A 20,049-nucleotide genomic window follows, 5' to 3' on the forward strand; every position below is an offset into this window, starting at 1 on the left:
TGCTTTACTTTGTTAAATAATTCCAATAGCGTAAATCTAGATCTGATCTATTTACCTAGGCATTGTTTTTCGGAAATTAACATGTTATTAGAGCTTAGGCTTGGAAGAGAAAAGTAGATCCAAAGTTGTTGAGTGCAGATCTATCAAATCCGTAGGTCTCAACATCAAATCTACAAAGTGTTTGAAGGATTAAGCACAAGATAGCCATGGTAGGAAGCAGTCTCAAGCTTGAAGACAAACTAGATGGGGTTTCAAATTTCTTGTCTTGGAAGGCAAGAGTCGCATTGTTCTTGAAAGAGCAAGTCTTGTGGGCAAATGTGGAGAAGGTCCTTCCAGTGCAAGCAGATCCTGCAGATTAGGCAAGATAGGACAGGAAGGATGTTAAAGCACAAAGGGTGATATTATTCTTTGTGAAAGATCACCTGATCCAGCATGTGGCAGAAAGGGCCACAACCAAGAACATGTTTGATGCTCTTGTTGATCTCTTCTAGAGTGACAATCTAAACAGGAAGATGGTTCTAAGAGTAAGCTGAAGAGTGTCTGATGACTAGATCCGACAATGTTACCAATTACCTTATGAGGATCACACAAATCCATGATCAACTTGCAGCAATTGGAGAAAAAAATCATGGATGCAGAGCTAGTGAATGTAGCTCTAAATGGGTTTGCCAAACCTTGGGAACTGTTTGTGAAGGGCATACATGCCCGAGAGAACATTCTACACTGGCATAGACTATGCGATGGTTGCATTCAGGAGGAGACTTGAGAGGAGTCCAAAGCCAACAAATAGGGAGGTGGTGATGAAAACCTGACCCTCATTAGCAAGATGAAGAAGGGAAAATGGAAATTTTTTAGTGTTCACCAAGAAATGTAACAATGACAAAGATGAACATCAACCTAGAAAGAAGAAAGACATGAGCAAGATCAAGTGCTTTGTTTGCCATAAGCAAGGTCACTATGCTACTCAGTGTCTGGAGAAGAAGAAAGACCAAAGGAAAAACACAACAGGTAGCAGTAGCAACAACAAAGACCCAACTCAGAGAATTTGCAACAAAGTTCGAGAATGATTTTTCCCTTTTTTCTTGCCTTTCTACCAACACTATTGTTAGGAATGCTTGGTCCGTGGTGTTGAAGAATGTAACTAGTGTTGGTCTTCATAATTGTATTTGAGTCATGATGTAATGTATTTGTCAAAAGAAAGAAAAATAATTTTTATTATAAAAGAAATTGACTTATTAAAGCATGAGTTTTATGCTTGAGTCAATGGTTCTTAGGTCAAAGCCTCCATTGTAGGCTTCTAGCGTTTATGTCAAGTGTCCTTGCCCATGTCATAATGTGAAAGACCCTTCTTGGGCTTCATCTATCAAGAAATACTTTTATTTTAATGTAAAATAGGTATTTTAGGTCTCCTCCACCAAGTTGGCCTCAAGAAGGACAAGTTGGCCTCATCAAGGGAATTCGACCTCATACAAACACTATATAAAGGCAATAATTCGACTCATTTGGAGCACACTCACTCAACAAGTTCGATCTATAGTTGCTAGAGGCAGAAAAAGATAGTGAAGTTGTTGGAGAAGGATTGAAGTAGTTGGAAGACCAAAATCGATTTCTTGGGCAACTCACACGTGCGAAGTTTCTAGATTATAGCTGGGCCGAAATTCTGAAGTTGTTGGGGTCAAACTTTTGGATTGTAGCTGGGCTGAAATTTTGGGTTGTAGTTGTTGGACAAGAAGAGACTACTGAAGTTTGCTAAATCATATTGGAACGTTGACTTGGTGGAGGAGGAAGGTCTTTTAGGTCTAAGGTCTTGGTCTATCATAATTTGATTTACTAGTGGAAGTGTTTGACTGGGTTTTCCCCTATAGAGGGGTTTTAGCACTAGTTGAGTGCCTACATTTGGTGTTGTTGATCTTCATGCGTTGTTTTGATGATTACTTGATGAAGCTAAAATAAAAGAGGCACATAAGAGAAGATAACAAAACTACAAGAATATCACAAGTAATTATCAACATAAGAAAATCTTTTTGCCATTTCGATTTTTTAACATGGTACCTGAGCTAGGGGGAAGAAGAAGGAAAAAGGTAGACTAAAGATCTATTGAAAAAGAGAGACATAAGGAAAGGGTTTCAAGGAAGGTCACAAGGATTAGAAGGTAGCAATATGACAAACTCAAAGAGGGGAGAAAACAAACTAGAAGGACCCTCCAACTACATGGCATGGAAAAAGAGGACAAATCTTATCCTCGCTAAGCACAAATTTTTGGACCTTGTTCAAGGAAAAGTCAAGAAGCCTACAGGTGAAACAAAGAAGGAGAAGTTCAGAGAAACCAAAATCTTGGCCATGAATCTAATAGAAGATGGAGTAAAGGACAATCTAATTCCATACATATCCAACAGATTCCGTTCAAGAAATCTGTGAGTCTCTCTCCAAATTATTCACCATCAAGAACATTGGTCAAATAGCAAGCCTCAAGAATGAACTAAGGAAAATAAGGATGACAAGAGACGATACTGTATCATCATACTTTGTAAGGATATCTAGAATAAGAGATGAAATCCAAGCAATAAATGAAGTTGTACTAAAAAAAGAGCGCGTAATTGCTGCTCTTTTTGGACTACCAAAATCTTGGAGTGCTTTTGCATCAAGAATTAGTAGTTGGAAGGATACTCCAACATTCGAACAAATTTGGAATGCATGTAGTCAAGAAGAAGCCCGAATATCATTAGTAAACAACAAGGAGGATGAAGAAGAAAATACCTCTAATGCCTATTTTGCTCATCACAAGAAGGGAATCTTCAAAAAGGTCAAAGGACCAAAGAAGAAAGTTGACCTATCCAAGGTTGAATGCTACAACTGTCATAAGATGGGTCACTACAAAATTCATTGTCCTGAAGATCCAAGGAATAAGAAGAGAGAAAGAGAACATGTGAATGTTGCTGATAAAGCTCCACCTAAGAGAAACAAGACTGAGGAATCCAAATCAAAGATCTATTTGCCAAAGACTGTCAGGGAATACTATCCCTCACATATCCTTCTATCTTAAGTTTTGCATTATTTTCCATTATGTTTGGATTTCTAAAGTTTGTAGGTCTAACATATCTTGTTAGAACATTCTTGAATTATTTTGATAAGTTGTAGGTATCCCTCAAAAGGATTGGATTAAGAGGGAGCCTTCGCCATTTTACCAGAAGACAAGTATTTTGTTCTTTGTTTCATCTTTTCATGTTTGGTTTCCTCCTCACATTAAGATTTGTTTGAATTGTATGCTAATAACCTTTTCTTTATATTTTCCTTGGCAGGAAAGATTGCAAAATACACAAAGGTTATGGAGGAAACTTCAAAGGATAGACTTGAAGCATGGAAGAAGTTCTATTGCAAAGGAAGCTCGTCAAGAGTTGATATCTTACAAGTTTTGTTAAATAACAATTTAAGGTATGTCTTAAACTACAAGCTTTGTTACAAAAAAAGGTATGTTCATTCTCTTTTGAAATTTGCTTTACATTACTGACATCATTATGTCTAGGATTTTGAATCTTAAAGATTTTTGTTAGGGTGATTAAACAGTAGACTGAAAGTACCCTTGTCATCCTATCATTTTGATGATTCTTGTGAAACCCTAACTTTTAAGGGTTCACTACAAAACCCTAGCCTCTGGTTGCTAAGGGTATGCTAATGTTGATTATAAAACCCTAGTCTGCTTAGGGTTGTTGATAAAGTATAAAAATCCTATTCTTTTGAAGTTTAGGGTTTTGATAATGTCATAATAAAACCCTAGTTCTTTAGGGTTTGCTGTTAATGTCTAAGTTATATATTGAAACCCTAGATCTTTAGGGTTTGGTGAATTAGGGTTTATGAACAAAACCTTTGTAATAGTTATAGTAAGATCCTAGGAATAAAGCCCTAGGTGTATGTTCGTATGTTTGATCGAAACCCTAGCCTGGTGAAAATTGTTGTATATCTAACTTCGATGTATTGATGTTTGTGTCTTGGGTTTACCTAATTGATATTAATGTGAAATGCTAGTGCATCCTAGATATGTATATGCGAGTATGCTGACTTAATGATTTAGTTTGTGAAATCTAGGGTTTGTAACAAAACCCTAATAGAAATTGATATTCTAGGATATGATGATATTGTTTTTGATATGATTTAGTTTTGATGATAAAATCTAGGGTTTGCAACAAACCCTAGTAGAGTCTGACATGTAATTCTAAAAGTTTATTGTTGAGGCCTTAAATATATTGTACTATGATTGGATTGTTATTGAATCGCTGATATCTAAGGCTTTATGTCTCGAAGATGAAGTCTAGGGTTTATGACAAAACCCTAGCAAGAAGTTGAAGTCTAGCGTATAAAAATATGTGTCTCTTGCTGATTATGAAAATAACTAGGTTTAGATAATTGATGTCTAAAGCTTGAATGTTTTGATGCTTCCAATATAATGACCTGATTTTGATATAGTTAACTTCATGCTTCTGTATATTTGTATTTGGTTGTACTCGCTATTAAAGATCTGCAGGTACATAATCTTCAAGGTGTTGGAGATGTTCGTAATTGAAGATGATAATGAGCATGATGTAGGAAGTTATAAGAATGATGAAGATCAAGATGACCTTGATGTCATAAGAAAGAAATGAAGCCTTGAAAGAATGAAGTTTCTCCAATGTTATGAAGTTGTTGATCTCCCCAAGTTGAGAGGGAGCCTGGATAGAAGAAAAGATATATTTCTCCAGTTGAGAGGGAGGACATATTATGACAATCATAATGAATACCTTGAAGTAAGAATGAAACTGAATAAATGAAAGTACTATAGATGAATGTTCGTGATTCATGAAGTTATAAACAAAAGAATTGAGAAGTGCTGAGATTGTATTTGGTGTTGCTGAAGAAATGGAAAAGGAAAACCTATGATAAGATTGAAGATGATATAATAAATGATGTGAAAATTGTGATTTAATCGCGATTTAATCGGATTTCCGCGATTTTTATTTTTTTTCCGATATAATCGTCCGATTATTAAACCAACGCAAAAAATCGCAATTCAATTAGTAAAAATCGCTGGGCCAGCAGATAGCGGGTTTATATTAGCGAAAAACGAATTTTTTTGATTCATTTCGACAGATAGGGGCAGCGGTGGATTGGGAGTGACCTAGGAGAAAAAACTTGTCGATTGGGAGCTGATTAGAGGAGAAAAACGACTCAAAAACCCTGGTGGATTGAGAGCTGAGGAGGAGAGGATCAATTTTCTCCTGCAAACCGGTATGGGCATCAAATTTATGTGTTTTGTTTTGTTTTTATTTTTATTTTTTTGGTTGGGTTTGGATAACCCATTGTTTATCAAATATTTTTGAATTGATTTGATGGGGTTTTTGTTTGTTAAATTTTCAAAAATTCCATGTGTTTTGTCATGTTACTCATATATGTAATTTTTTTAAATTTTTGTAACTTGCAATCATTATTTTGCCATAGGTTCACCATTCAATTTCAAAGTTCAAAGTTGAAAGTTCATCTTACAAATTTAAAACTCAAGAGTCAATAGTTCAACCAAGTTACAAACATGCCAAGGAAATTGGACCCTTTGTGGGAATTTGGTGAACCTGATGGAGGGTTTGATAGAATGAACTTGAGTTGCAAGTTGTGTGGGCATCATATGTTAGGGGGGGTTTATAGATTGAAGTATCACCTTGCACAAATCCCTGGATTTGATGTAGGGCCTTGCACAAATACAAATACGGAAATCATCCGAAGAGCCATGAGATCATTGGAAGAATTAGAGCATGACAGAGAGGCCAAAGCAGAAATGAAGCGGCAACTAGCAAAGAGGGTGTTAGGCTCAGGTGAAGGAAGTGGCACTGGTTCTACTTCAGCATCAATATCTATAACCAACCCGGTAGTCGCCTCATCATTTTTTGTTCCTAGAACTACGCCTGGTTCACAACCATCTATCACTTCAATGCTTAAAAAAACTGAGAAAGAACAAGCTGACAAGTTGTTGCCAAATTTCTCCTTTGGAATGATATTCCTTTCAACGTTGCAAGGAATAATCCATTTTTACAGCCTGCTGTTGATGCTATTGCAACTGTTGGCCCAGGTTACAAAATGCCTTCTTATGATGACTTTAGAGGCCGAATTCTTCAAAATGAAAAGGTTGACTGCACCAAAAGATTGGAGGAGTTTAGGGCATCATGGGCACAAACAAGATGCACTGTGATGTCAGATGGTTGGATCGACCAAAAGGGGAGAACCGTTATAAACTTCTTGGTTAGTTGTCCCAAGGGGACAATGTTTATGAAATCTATTGATGCATCTTCACATATCAAAGATGCAAAAACTTTATGTGATTTGCTGGATGTGTTTATTTTGGAGGTGGGTGCAGAACATGTTGTCCAAGTCATAACGGACAATGCTGCAAATTATGTTGCTGCTGGCAGGATGCTTATGGAGAGGCATCCTACTTTTTTTGAAAACCTTGTGCTGCACATTGTATTGATTTGATGTTGGAGGACATAGTAAAAATTTCCTTTGTCAAAGATATTGTTGAGTCATAAAAAAGAATTACAAAATTTATATATAATCATACATTTGTGCTTAGCTTGATGAGAAAATTCACCAACAATAAAGAGTTGGTGCGCCCCGCCATTACACGGTTTTCCACCAGTTTCATATCTCTTCAATCCCTCTTGAATTCTATGTGGGATGTGAAGAGAATGTTTTTTTCAGAGGAGTGGCGTGCTTTGACAATGAGCCGCAAACTAGAGGGAGAGGCCATATGCAGATTAGTTTCATACCAGGAAGACTTTTGGGCGGGAGTGCAGGAGGTGTGCACCATTACTGAACCTTTGGTAAAGGTTCTTCGATTAGTTGATGGTGAGAAGCCCGCAATGCGCTATTTGTACGAGGTCATGGACAGGGCCAAAGAATCCATTCGGGCCTACTATGATGATAAGGGAGATGAGGGGTTTTAGAAACAACTCCTACTATGGGAAGTAATTGATGAACGATGGAACAACACACTCCATCGTCCCATTCATGCTGCAGGGATCTACCTGAACCCCGCATTTTCTTACCCATGTGGGTTCATATTTGATGCTGAGATCATGGATGGATTCTTAACCTATGTTCAGAGGATGGTGCGATCTCCAGCAGAACGTACAGAAATCTCCAAAGAAATGGAGACATACAGGATGGCAGGTGGCACATTTGGCTTTGAGATGGCTGTGACTGATAGGACGACTAAAATGCCAGGTATTTTTTAGTTTGTTTCAAATTTCATTGTCTCTTCAAGTTCATAACTTCATACTTTGCTTCAACTTTCAAATTTCATTTTTTTCTTATGTTTATTTAAAATTTTATTTGTAATTTTGTTGTAGATGCATGGTGGAGAATGTATGGTGCCAGGGTACCCCTTCTGCAAAAGCTTGCCATTCAAATCCTTAGCCAAACATGTAGCTCCTCAGGATGCGAGCGCAACTGGAGTGTATTTGAAAATTTACATAACAATAAGCGCAGCAAGTTAAACTTAAAACTTAAAATATTGCAAATTTCCAAATAATTTTTTGAATTCATTAAACAATAATTTTTTTATAATTATTATTTCATGATCTTTGTAAAGGTTGGAGTCCCAGCGACTTAATGACATGGTCTACGTCTACTACAATCTTCGATTGTGGGTGAGGCAACTTGAGAGGACACCTGATATGGAGGTCATCTCCTTGGATGGGATTGACACCATTGCTGCATGGAGGGTTGAGGCCGAGAGGCCTCTCATGGAGTTTGCTGATGATTGGTTAGAGCAAGAGGTAGAGGAGGAGGAGGAGGAGGAGGAGGAGGAGGAGGAGGTGACACCACCTACCTGGGCTACCCCTGCCACCAGTAAAGGACGTGGTATACCTCCTATAGCTCCTAGTTCTTCAACTTCTAGAGCATAGCAGAGTCCACTGCCAACTCCACCGGCATCTACATCTAGAGGGAAAGGGAAAGAAATTGCATTTTCTCGCAAGAGGGGCAGAGGAAATCAACAGTATTAGTCTATTAGACTTTAGTTATTTTGTTCATTTCATTGTGTATGACATTATGACTCATGATATGAGATACATTATTATATTTTTTGTTGATATTTTGAAGCTGAGTTGGAACTTAGGAGTTAGGACATGATTCACTATTATGTGTGATGTAGCACTAGAAATGATATTACACATCTTATATATTAGTTCTTTTATCGTATTTATGTGTCAATGTAATTATTTTATGTTGTAGATGCTTTAGATATTAAAAAAATTGAAAAAAAAATGAATATTTTTGTATTTGACGATTTTTTCCCAATTATTTCCCGATTTTTACGATTTTTTCCGATTTTTCCCGATTTTGTCCCTTGCCGATAATATCCTGATAACAATAACTGCAACATTGGATATAAGCAACATCAGAATGATTGAGGACCCCAAAGGTTTGTGTTTACTTGTATATATACATTTGAAAGTTTATTACTAATTGTGGTTGTGATTGTGCAAGATCTCTCCATAAAAGATTGAACATTTTAAGCATGCTTGGATTGGTGGATATATCCGATTTAGTTGATTAAGAGAGATAAAGCATCTTATGGCAAGATGCTTGGCAGGACATCTGGCTGGCCTATGTGTTGATGTCTATATCCCGAAGTAAGGAGGGTGGCATTGGTCATGGAGCTCCGACCTTGGATATGTGCCTAGATTCTTGGGTTAGTGGTAGAGCTTAAAAACCTAATGGTACCTAGAGTGGCTAAAGCTTGAGTCCATCTTAGTCCCACCTGATTAGAGTACCTTAGTCAGGTATCTAATCTGTAGCACTGTGTTTGCTGTGACTCCTCATAGTGTATATCATTTGAGATCTTCCATGTACCTTTGTATATATGTAATTATGAATACCCCCCTAGTTAAGAGGGAGTGTTGAAGAATGTAACTAGTGTCGACCTTCATAATTGTACTTGAGTCATGATGTAATGTATTTGTCAAAAGAAAGAAAAATAATTTTTATTATAAAAGAAATTGACTTATTAAAGAATGGGTTTCATGCTTGGGTCAATGGTTTATAAGTCAAAGCCTCCATTGTAGGCTTCTAGGGTTTATGTCAAGTGTCCTTGTCCATGTCATAATGTAAAAGACCCTTCTTGGGCTTCATCTGTCAAGAAAGAAATTTATTTTAATGTAAAATAGGTATTTTAGGTCTCCTCCACCAAGTTGGCCTCAAGAAGGACAAGTCAGCCTCATCAAGGGAATTTGACCTCACGCAAACACTATATAAAGGCAACAATTTGACTCATTTGTAGCACACTCACTCAACAAGTTCGATCTGTATTTGTTGGAGGCAAAAGAAATAGCGAAGTTGCTAGAGAAGGATTGAAGTAGCTGGAGGACCAAAATCAAGTTCTTGGGCAATCTATCTCTCACACGTGCAAAGTCTCTGGATTATAGCTGGGCCAAAATTTTAAAGTTGTTGGGGTTGAATTTCTAGATTGTAGTTGGGCCAAAATTCTAAAGTTGTTGAGGGTCGAAATTCTGGGTTGTTGTTGGGTTGTAGCTGCTGGACAAGAAGAGACTACTGAAGTTTGATGAATCATATTGGAAGGCGGACTTGGTGGAGGAGGAAGGTCTTTTAAGTGTAAGGTCTTGGACCTTGGTCTATCTCAATTTGATTTATTAGTGGAAGAGTTTGACTGGGTTTTCCCCTATAGAGGGGTGTTAACCTGGGTTGAGTGCCTACATTTGGTGTCGTTGATTTTCATGCTTTATTTTGATGATTGCTTGATGAAGCTAAAATAAAAGAACATAAGAGAAGATAATAAAACTACAAGAATATCACAAGTAATTATCAACATAAGAAAATCTTTCTGCCTTTTTGTTTTTCTAACACTTGGGTAGTGGTGCCTCTTTTTACATGACTGAAGCACGAGAGTTGTTCAATCAACTTTCAAAGGATGACTCAGGGATCAATGTGGAGCTTGGCGATGATGCCAAGTATGTAGTGAGGTGACAGGGGATGGTGCAGTTCCAGCTTGAGTCAAGAGGGTTGTTTGATGCTGAAGAGGTGTTGTATGTGCCTATTTTGAAGAAGAAATTGTTGTATCTTAGTCATGGAGGACAAAGGTTATGCAATTACCTTCCAAAAATGGCAAGTGTTCATATGCCCAGAGGGAGCCAGTTCAGACATAGTTGTGAGGATTGGAGTCAAGGAAGGCAACTTATATAGGCTACAGGGCAAGTTTGTTCAGGAATTGGTGCATGACAGTGAGAGCACGTGTGAGATTTGGCACATGAGGATGCGACATCTGCATCACAGGGCACAGTGAGAGAGAGTCACTGGACTTCTAGAGTTTAGTCTGGATTATCAGGGGGTGTGTAGAGGTTGTGTGCTTGGCAAGTTTGTCATTGCTTCGTTTCCTAGCAGTGAGACTCGATCCAAAGCAATTTGGATTTGATACATTGCGATGTTTGTGGGCCTATGTTAGTGGCATTAGTGAAGGGTGCATCTTATTACGTCAACTTCATTGATTATTTCTCCAGAAAGACCCACATCTACTTCACGAAGACCAAAGATGAGGTATTTAGTCAGTTCGATGAGTTCAAAGTTTAGTTAGAGAACTTGACAGGGAAGAAGATCAAAGTGCTAAGATTTGACAACGAGGGTGAGTATACCTCTAATGAGTTCAAAGGTTTTTGCAAGGATGCAAGAATCAAGAAGGAGAAGACAATTGCCCGCAACCTGCAGCAGAAGGGGGTTGCAGAGAGGAAGAACAAATCCATTATCAATTTTGTGAAAGCCATGATCCATGATCAAAGATTGCCGATGTTTCTATGGGTAGAGGCATGCAACACAATTGTGAACTTGCAGAATAGGAGTCCTCACAAGTTTTTGGAGGACAAGACCCCAGAGGAAGCGTTCAGATTTTTGGTTGTCTAGTCTATATCCATGTGCCTGTGGAGAAGGGGACTAAGCTGGAGCCCTCAGATGAGAAGGGCATTATGGCTTGATACAGTGAGTAGTCGAAAGCATACATGAGCTTTATACCAACACAATAGAGGATAATTGTGTGCAGGGATTTCAAGTTCGATGAGAACTTGGCCTCCAAGAAATCTCATGATCTACCTACAGTTGCAGAGGATATCCAGTAGGTGAATCCAAAGGGTGAGCAGAGTTCACAAACTTCTAGTGTAGAGGGCTAGTGTTTAGGGGAGGAGGGGTAGTTATCCCCCTCTAAATCAGCCAGGAGGCCCAGATGGTTTGAGCAGACCTTGAGAGATTCTTGGGATCATGTGGAGGCTCCCAAAACCACATTTAGGGAGAGCAAGCCTCCACGAAAGTTTCCAACATATATGGCTTTGATGACCAACATCATAGACTCAAAGCCTTCCAACTTTGAGGAAGTAGCCAACCAGTAGGTATGGAGAGATGCTATGGTGGAGGAGCACAACTCTATCATGAAGAATGATGTTTGGGAGATTGTGCCAAGGCCAGTAGGAAGTCATTGGTGATTTCTAAGTGGTTATTCAAAATTAAGCATGTAGCAGATGGTTGTGTGGAGAAGTACAATGTGAGATTTGTAGCCTAAGGATTCTCCCAGACTAAGAGTAGACTACAAAGAGACTTTTACTTATGTTCCCAGATACACTTCTATCAAAGCAGTGATATCTATTGCTTTAGAGATGGGGTGGAAGATTCACTAGATGGATGTGAAGACAACATTCCTTAATGGAGTTATTGAGGAAGAGGTATATGTAGAGCAACCATAGGGGTTTGAGGTACATGACAGAGAGTCACATGTATGTAGGCTTAAGAAAGCCTTGTATGGACTCAAATAGGTGCCGAGGGCATGGTACTCTAGGATAGACAACTATTTGCAGAGCATGGGCTTCACCAAGAGTGAGGTAGATTCCAACCTATACTTCATACTGGTTGGATCTGAGCCCCTCATCTTGGTGCTCTATGTGGATGATTTGATTCTTTTTGGCGTAGAGAAGTTGATTGTTGTGTGCAAGTCAGTATTAGCAACAAACTTTGAGATGAAGGAGGCTGATGCATTACTTTTTGGGGCTTGAGGTTTGGTAGAGATCGAGAGAGATCTTCCTTGGACAAGGGAAGTATATGGTGGAGATCTTGAAGAGATTCAAGATGGAGGACAATAGATTTATGGCTACTCCAATGGTGACCAACCTAAAGAAGGTGGATTCTTCGGAGTCAAAGTTGGTAGATTCTAGACAATATAGGCAGTTGATTGGCTCATTGATGTATCTGGTCAACATTTGACTAGGCATTTGTTATGCTGTGAACATCTTGAGTCAATACATGGTGGAGCTAAGGCAGGTACAATGGATTGCAACAAAGCATGTGCTCAGATACTTGTAGGGCATAATGGAGTATGGCTTGAGGTACCATAGTGGAGATGGGGCGAAGTTGCAGGGCTATTCATATTCATATTGGGTAGGGAGTGATATAGATCAAAAGAACACCTCTAGATGTTGTTTCAGTTTGGGGTCTGTAGTGATTTCTTGGTTCAACAAGAAGCAGTCTTCAATAGCACTTAGTCTGCAGGAATTGAGTATATGGTAGCCAATTTGGCTAGTTGTGAAGCAGTTTGGCTTCGCAAGCTGCTTACAGGATTGTTTGATCAAGAGCTGGAGCCTACAATGATTCATTGTGACAATCAGAGTTGCATGAAACTCTCAGAGAATCTAGTATTTCATGATAAATTGAAGCACATTGAGATTGGATGCCATTTCATCAAAGATAGGGTCCTGAAGGGAGCAGTCAAGCTCTAGTATATTCTGATAGGTGAGCAGGTTGCAGACATACTCACCAAACCTTTGGTGAAAGGAAAGTTTGTCTTCTCTCAAGATAAGCTTGGAGTGGTGGAGAATACCTTCTTTGCTAAGATAAAGTGTTGATGATTGTAGCTTTGATAGCTATTTCTGCGAAAGTAAAGTGTGCAAGTTGTGGGAATCATCATTAGATGTCTCTTAGACTTAAGAGTTCACTTTATTAATTATTTGTTGTTGTTAGGTAATGTGAGTCCTGAGATGACTAGTACGCCTAACCTGTGGCTTGAGTAATCGTGACCTAGGGGCATCTAAGCTGTCAAAATCACCCAGGATCGCACCCAGCTTGGGCCATACCAACCCTTAGCATGGCTAGATTTTTGCCCACGGGGTTCCAAACCGGTGATCGTTTCGCCACGGAGTGCATTAACAAAACACCTTGTCACCATCCATTCTACACCCTATGGGCTCACTTTATTAATTAATTAATAAAGTGGATATCTTCTTATAAAATGAGTTTAATTTAATTAAGTGCCTAAGTTTGGGTACTAGTGATTTAAATTGAATTTTGGACCATTGATATCAACTCAAGATTAGATTTAATCTTGACCATTGAGATTAGGGATTTGGACCAACTCAAAATTATAAAAGAAAGCCAAGTGAAAGAGAGGACAAATCAATTATTTTCTGAACAAGGATTTTGAGAAAGATAGAGAATCAAAAGGACTTTTCGATTTTCCAGGAAAGAAGAAGAATTGCTCAGCGAAGGAGAGGCCAGCCATTAATTTGCAGGTTGCACAGACCATACGATCCAGCATAAGGTGATCTGGGCAGATTTCTGAGAGTTGGAAATTCAGGTTTGCTGGGTTTCATTTGTAGTTTTTTTCCTCTCAGCCATTTTCCCAGTATGGGAGCTCTTGTAAGTTCAGAAGTTATTTGAATGATGAACTAATGTTGAAGAGCAGAAAAAAAATTGTGCATGCACGAGATTTGCTTTTTCTTGCTTTTCTAAGTTTTCCGCTGCTTTATTTGGTTAAAGAATTCTAGTAGTGTAAATCTAGATCTGATCTATTTACCTAGGTACTAGTTTTCAGAAATTAACATGATCTTGAAGGTCTTTGCATGTTAATTAAACTTTTTTCGTGTGTGTGATAATGTTTGCAAAACTTGTATTCTTCAGTCTTTTCTCTGCTTCATCATCTGAAAGTGATGCTGTAGACTCATTTTCTGAGACTTCTGAAAACTTTTCTGATCAACAATGAAAAATATGGTTGTAAAAGTTATATTTTACTGTTAATATTGGAAAAAGAATAGCTACATGAACACTCAATATCCTTATTAATTCTACAGTGCTATTAATTCAGGGGGTTTCTGTGAGCGTGCTATGTCAGCATTCGTTCAAGCCTTCTCTGCTTTGTGTTAAACAATTCCATTTGGTTCTCTTTTGGGATATGGAAACTTTATGTTTGAGCTCTCATAATTTATTTTTTTGTAGAATCCACTTGGATTTTATTCACTTTATATGCCAAGTAGTCAATTTATGTCATTACATAGTCTATATATCCAAATAGCTCTGTTTCTGAACTTTCAATTTCAGCAACTATTGAATACCAGAATAATCTATTTGGGTGCTGCTAACTTTTTTCTGTTATATAGGAAGAAGAAAGAGCAGCAGTGAAGCAGTTCACTATCTTCCAGCAATCTGTCCAGATATTATTATTCGAGAGGCACGACCAGAGGATTACTGGGAAGTGGCAGAAACACACTGCAGTGCCTTTTTTCCTGATCATGGCTTTCCAATGGATTTGGTTCTAAGAGCAGATAGGTTGGTGGCTATGTTTTCTGGGTTCTCCATACCTCCAGGTTGCAGAAAAAAATGTCTAGTTGCTAGAAATGGCAACTTTGAAGAAAATCATTCTCTTGAATCTGAGAATTATGAAAATGTAGAGGCCGGATTGAAACTGCCTCTGAATGGTGGAAAGGTTTCTGGAATTTTGACAATAGATACAATAGCTGAATTTTTACCAAGAAGAGGACCACTCGGGAAAAGGAGGTGAGCCCCCAAGTCAAAATTATTTTTCCCAATATGAGAAGCGTTTGTGATATTAATATGATAAGTATAGGGGAAATGGTCATTCACCAACTTAATATAAGAAACAAATGAAAAATGGCAAATGCTTAGTACACTATGTTTAAACTCATGGGTAATCATTTAAGAGAATAACAATAATCAATATATTCACATGAGAATCATATAGAATGGTACGTGTAAGATGATTTAAGTGGAAAAGCTTTTGTTCCTATTAAATCAAATTGAGAAGTATTTGAGAAAAATGAGATACAACAATGCTATACGAAACATGTTTTGAAGATTGGTGGGTAGTCTTGTAAAGGCTGAGTATGTGAGAAAAAATCAATATTAATCATTTGGCAGACTACTAGTACAACGTAGATTGGCACAGGCAACTTTCAGAATCCACTGTAATTGCTGATATATGTCCTTGTTGTTTTTCTCTAGGCTTCAGCAAATACCTAAGTTGGGTCACAAATTAGAGACACTGGCTTGTGTCAAGGTAACGAAGTTAAAATATGGTAAAAGGAAGACAAGGGAAGTGGAGAATGATAGATAAGATAACATGAGATCCCAGGGCTGAAATGCAAAGAAAATAATCGCTTTTAGCAGAACATGCTAAGAATTTTTTTCAGTCACTTGGGTATTGTACTATTGTAGCTGAGACAAAGCACCCACTTTAAATCATTTGAATTTTTAATGATATATTCAATGAGTGTGCTTGCTAGGGTTTTGACCTTTGAGTATAGTGCTCATAATTTTAACATTTAATTGCTCAGTTTTAAATCCTTTAGGTCAGAAGACAACTCTATTGCCATCATCTATGTTCATGTTCTTTGGATGGCATCTATAGTTTTTTTGGAAACGCTACTTATATCTTTCCATAAGTTAAGTATCCATGCTGTTGTAACATGCATTCTTATTGTTTATAATATTCATTTTTCATTCAAGAATCACTTGAAAATACTTCAAAAAAAAAGAGATAAAAGCAAGATGAAGAAGTGATAATGGCATAGCGGAATTGCTAAAAGATTTGTAAAAGAATCGCCCCGGAGTAGCCAAGGTTGCTATACAAATCACTATATAAATGGCTATATGGAGCTAGACCTGATATATATATATATATATATATATTGAAACAAGAAAGAAACAAAGTAATATGTTGGATTCGCAAAGGAAACAAGTGTTAAAAGGTTAAAGCCGGACCTGAGATACTATAAGTTGTGTTTTATAAAGATCAGCGGGTCCGCAATGATATGTATGATTGGTTCCGCTGATAGCACTGATTGCGATTTGCGATCGCGGGCCAGACCTGAAACATATATACACTGTGTTTAAAAGTCCCGTCGGGTCTGCCACACCCCAGGGCTATAGAGGTTGGTTCTGTCGATTGCGACTTGCTATGGCGGACCCGAAAATATATATATTGCAGTTATAATGCCGGCGGGTCCGAAATCACACAGAGCGTTTATTATATATGTATGTGATCCCGCCGATTGCGATCCACGATAAGGGCCAGACTCGAAATATATATATATATATATATATATATATATATATTTTGTTGTAAAGTCTTGGCGGGTCCGCTATATCGAAAAGCCCTGCATTTTTATATGTATTTTTATTATAAAGGATTATAATAGAAATAAGCGCTGAACAGGCCAGACCCGAGGTGTATATATATTATGTTTTAAAAGTCCCGGTGGGTCTGCGAGGCATATGAAAAGGCGGATTTAAAGTTACAAGTGGGATTTCAGGCGGAGCAAAATTGGTAAGTGGTTTTTATTGCAGCTCACCCGATCCCACTTATCATTCGACACATAGTAGCCGGGTGGAGAGAGAAAACTGCCCATTTTGGGCCTGTATTCTCTAGGCTTATGTCCCACCCGAAATCTTTATAGACCGTCTGATCCGAAAAGCGCAGATCTATGGTGGGGATATATCAGCGGAAAAGGTATGCCTCGATAGTTGTGCGGAGCCCGTATTGAAAGCGGAAAAGGCATGTTTTATGGCATATTTCTATTATAAAGGGTATATAATGGAAAAAGCGCAAATATGAAGGATTCATGCATAAGTCCAATATCACCATAGTATGTGGCTTAAGGGTGTGTAAAGTTAAGTTTTGCAGTGATATATCTGGTCGATTGCGATTTGCGATGGAATTCAACGGAGCGCTGAATGGGCGGATTTGACAGATTTATAAAGCAAGATTAGCTCTTTTGAGTTCTGTATTAATCAAAGGTTCGCGTTAACTCGCTGTGTAAAGAGGAAAATCAGGGTTAGAGCCGAATCTGAAGAGGAAGACAATCGGGTATGTTTTCTTTGTATTTTTGGCCAATCAAAATGCCCATGTAAGCCAGGATTACACAAGCTAAACACATTTAATTACGGCTAAAACGAATTAAGCATCATTAGGGCATTTACATAGGAATTCGACAACGGATTAACATAGCAAGCGAGCAATTATCGTCCCCTTCTGAATTCAGTTATGTTCCTGCTATTTCATGTTCTTTGAGGTGTCTTTTACCATCTGTAAAATTCTGTAATAGTTTTTACTTCATATAGTTAGAGAAGCAGTTAAATAATTTGGGCAGTTTCAGAAATCAACAACTGTTCCATAATGTATAAAAAGAGGAAAATTTACAAAGAAAGGGTTGGAATTTTGGAGAGCCCGGAGACTAGGCCACTGTATTCCTGCTATCATCGTTGATTAATGAAAGAATCAGAGGTTTCCATGAGTTGTTGGGTATAATTTTGAAACTTTCTCTGTCATGTTTCATGTTATGTTTTCTTCTTTCAAGTATAATAATGAAGCTGCAGGTCTTTATTTCCTTATGTAGATAAAGTTAAAATTCCTTAAAAGAGTGCTCCTATATTCGAAGTTTCCACCTTCCTTTCTAAGTTATAGATAATAGTTTCTGTGAAAGACTAGCATATTATCTTTAACTTCTCCAAGAGTCACAGATAGTAGTTTCTGTGTTAAGCAACATATTGTTTATGATTCAGTTCTCATTTTCATAATTCTTCTAAGTTACAGATATTGGTTTCTGTAAAAAACCAACATATTATCTTTAACTTCTCCTTCAAGTTTTCTTCACTCATCATTTATATCTAGCAACAAATGGCATTCTGAAATGTTCCGGTCATATATGTATTAAGGGTTAAAGACCAAGTTTTCCAGGTCCTTCATCTGAGAACACAACAAACAATAAGTGACAATAAATAATATTTATTAATGTCTTAAGCACAATTTCTCTACAGCTAGGAAATTGGTTTCTTAAGGTACAACATTAATTGGTGCCGTTGCCGGGGAGAGAAGACAAGAACACTTTTCCCTGGGTTTTCAATATTTTCCTCTGGTTGTTCAGTGAGGAGGAAATATTTGGCTGTTTTGAATCAAAGCAATAACTCTGGCTTCAAGGAGACCCCATACAAGATCAGACACTTCACAACAGAAGGTTCAAGCTCTTTCAGATCCTGAAAGGCTATTTTCTAAGAGGGTTGGAAGGTCTAAGATTCCAATTACACCAATTCCTACATTGTCTGCATTAGGCAGCAATTCACTTGAACATTCATTTGATAAAGAGTCATCTTTTTCATCATCTTCATTTCAGGAACCTAACTATCAAGAGCAATCTTTAGAATCTGTTACTTTTCATTTATTTGCTATAATCATTCAACCTCAACCAATAGCTACATTACCACCTCTGCACATTCCATCTACCTCTCAGTCAGGTTCCACATCTGTTGGTAATCAAAGTTCAATAAACATGGCAGTACCTGCATTCGTGATGAATAGGTATGCACCCCTTCAACTGCCACAACCGTTTAATCAAATGCCACAGGATTACCTCAAAATTCTTCCTCGTTTTACAGGGGAAGATGAACAAACTGCAGAGAATCATGTGTCAGTATTTTGCAATTTTGCAGATAGCCTAAACGTTGAACATTTAGATGTTATTCTAAGACTTTTTGTTCAGTCCTTGGATGGAGAAGCAAGGAAATGGTTTAAAGGACTTCCTAATAATTCTATTCCTTCTTGGGAAGAGATGGAACGTTTATTCATCCAGAAATGGGGAGAAAAAAGAGACCATGGGTATTCATTAACAGAGTTTAATGCCATAAAGAAGAAGTTTGATGAAACTGTGGCTGAATTTGTCAGAAGATTTAACAAATTGTACAATAGACTCCCAGTGGAGATTAAGCCTCCTCCTGCTGGTGCAAAAATAACTTTTGTAGGGGCTTTTGAATCAAATTTTGGATTCACATTAAGGGAAAGAAGATCTCCAACCCTTGATCAGATCCAAATAGATGCATTAGAGATAGAAGCAAATCTGGTGGCTACAGGAAAAGCACCAGAGACACAACCTACTGAAAACAAGGGAAAGGCAAAGATAGAATCCTCTCAAAGTCAAGCATTGGAGGATATGTTTAAAACTTTGTCAGATAAGTTAAATAAATTAGAGTTAGAAAATAAGAATTTGCAGAAGCAAACACAGTATAATAAGAACTTTAATCCCCAATACAAAAGACAACCTTTGCAAATCCTACAAAGGGAAAGAAAAGATCAAAATCAGATTCAAGCACCATTATATATAGAAGCAGATCCTGGTGAAGAACAACCTGAAGATCAAATTTCTACGTTATATGCAGTAGATGAAGATGAACTTGGTATCGAAGGAGAAGAATATGTATATGATGAAACATATGCCATTCATGATGAAAATGAAATTGATGAATATTGGAAACAATTTTCTGATTTTATGCAGGCTGAACTACATAAGAAGTATGACTTGAGATCGAGGAAAAGATCAAGAAATCAAGAAAATGAAAGTGAGCAGCAAGTTTCAACTTCCTCACCAAAGGCGACTCCACAAGAATCTCAGCCTGCAAAACAAGTAAATAAAGGAAAGCAACAACAAAACACAAATGGCAAGACACAGATACTTCAAGGTGAGTCTTCTCAAGATCAAACTGAAAAAATTCCTTTGGAGAAACTTGTTTCAATTCCTCAAGTAATTCCAGTCATGAAGAAAGGTGAAGATGAGAACGAAAGGACTGCTAAACAGGGTCACTTGTTTAGTCTTACTAAGGAGTTGGAAAAGGTAAGAATACAAGTTCCCCTTACAGAGTTGGCAAAAACACCTATTTATCAAAAGGAGATTGTTGAGTTTATTAATTTAAAAGAAA

At 37.7% G+C, this 20,049-nt stretch overlaps 1 protein-coding gene across 2 annotated transcripts in view; it reads left to right on the forward strand.

The window, feature by feature from the left end:
* LOC149225123 (Acyl-CoA N-acyltransferases (NAT) superfamily protein) overlaps nt 1-20,049 on the forward strand; it is an 81,256-nt gene that overhangs the window by 32,567 nt on the left and 28,640 nt on the right. For both annotated transcript variants that reach the window (XM_089376924.1, XM_089376923.1), the window contains exon 2: nt 14,445-14,841. In XM_089376924.1, coding sequence (XP_089233050.1) covers nt 14,445-14,841 — 397 coding nt within the window. The remainder of the gene's footprint in view (nt 1-14,444; nt 14,842-20,049) is intronic.

The sequence above is a fragment of the Pinus tabuliformis genome, chromosome J (assembly GCF_031772625.1).
Source record: "Pinus tabuliformis cultivar Carrire ecotype Pingquan chromosome J, CPIR1, whole genome shotgun sequence".
Lineage (NCBI taxonomy): Eukaryota > Viridiplantae > Streptophyta > Pinopsida > Pinales > Pinaceae > Pinus > Pinus tabuliformis.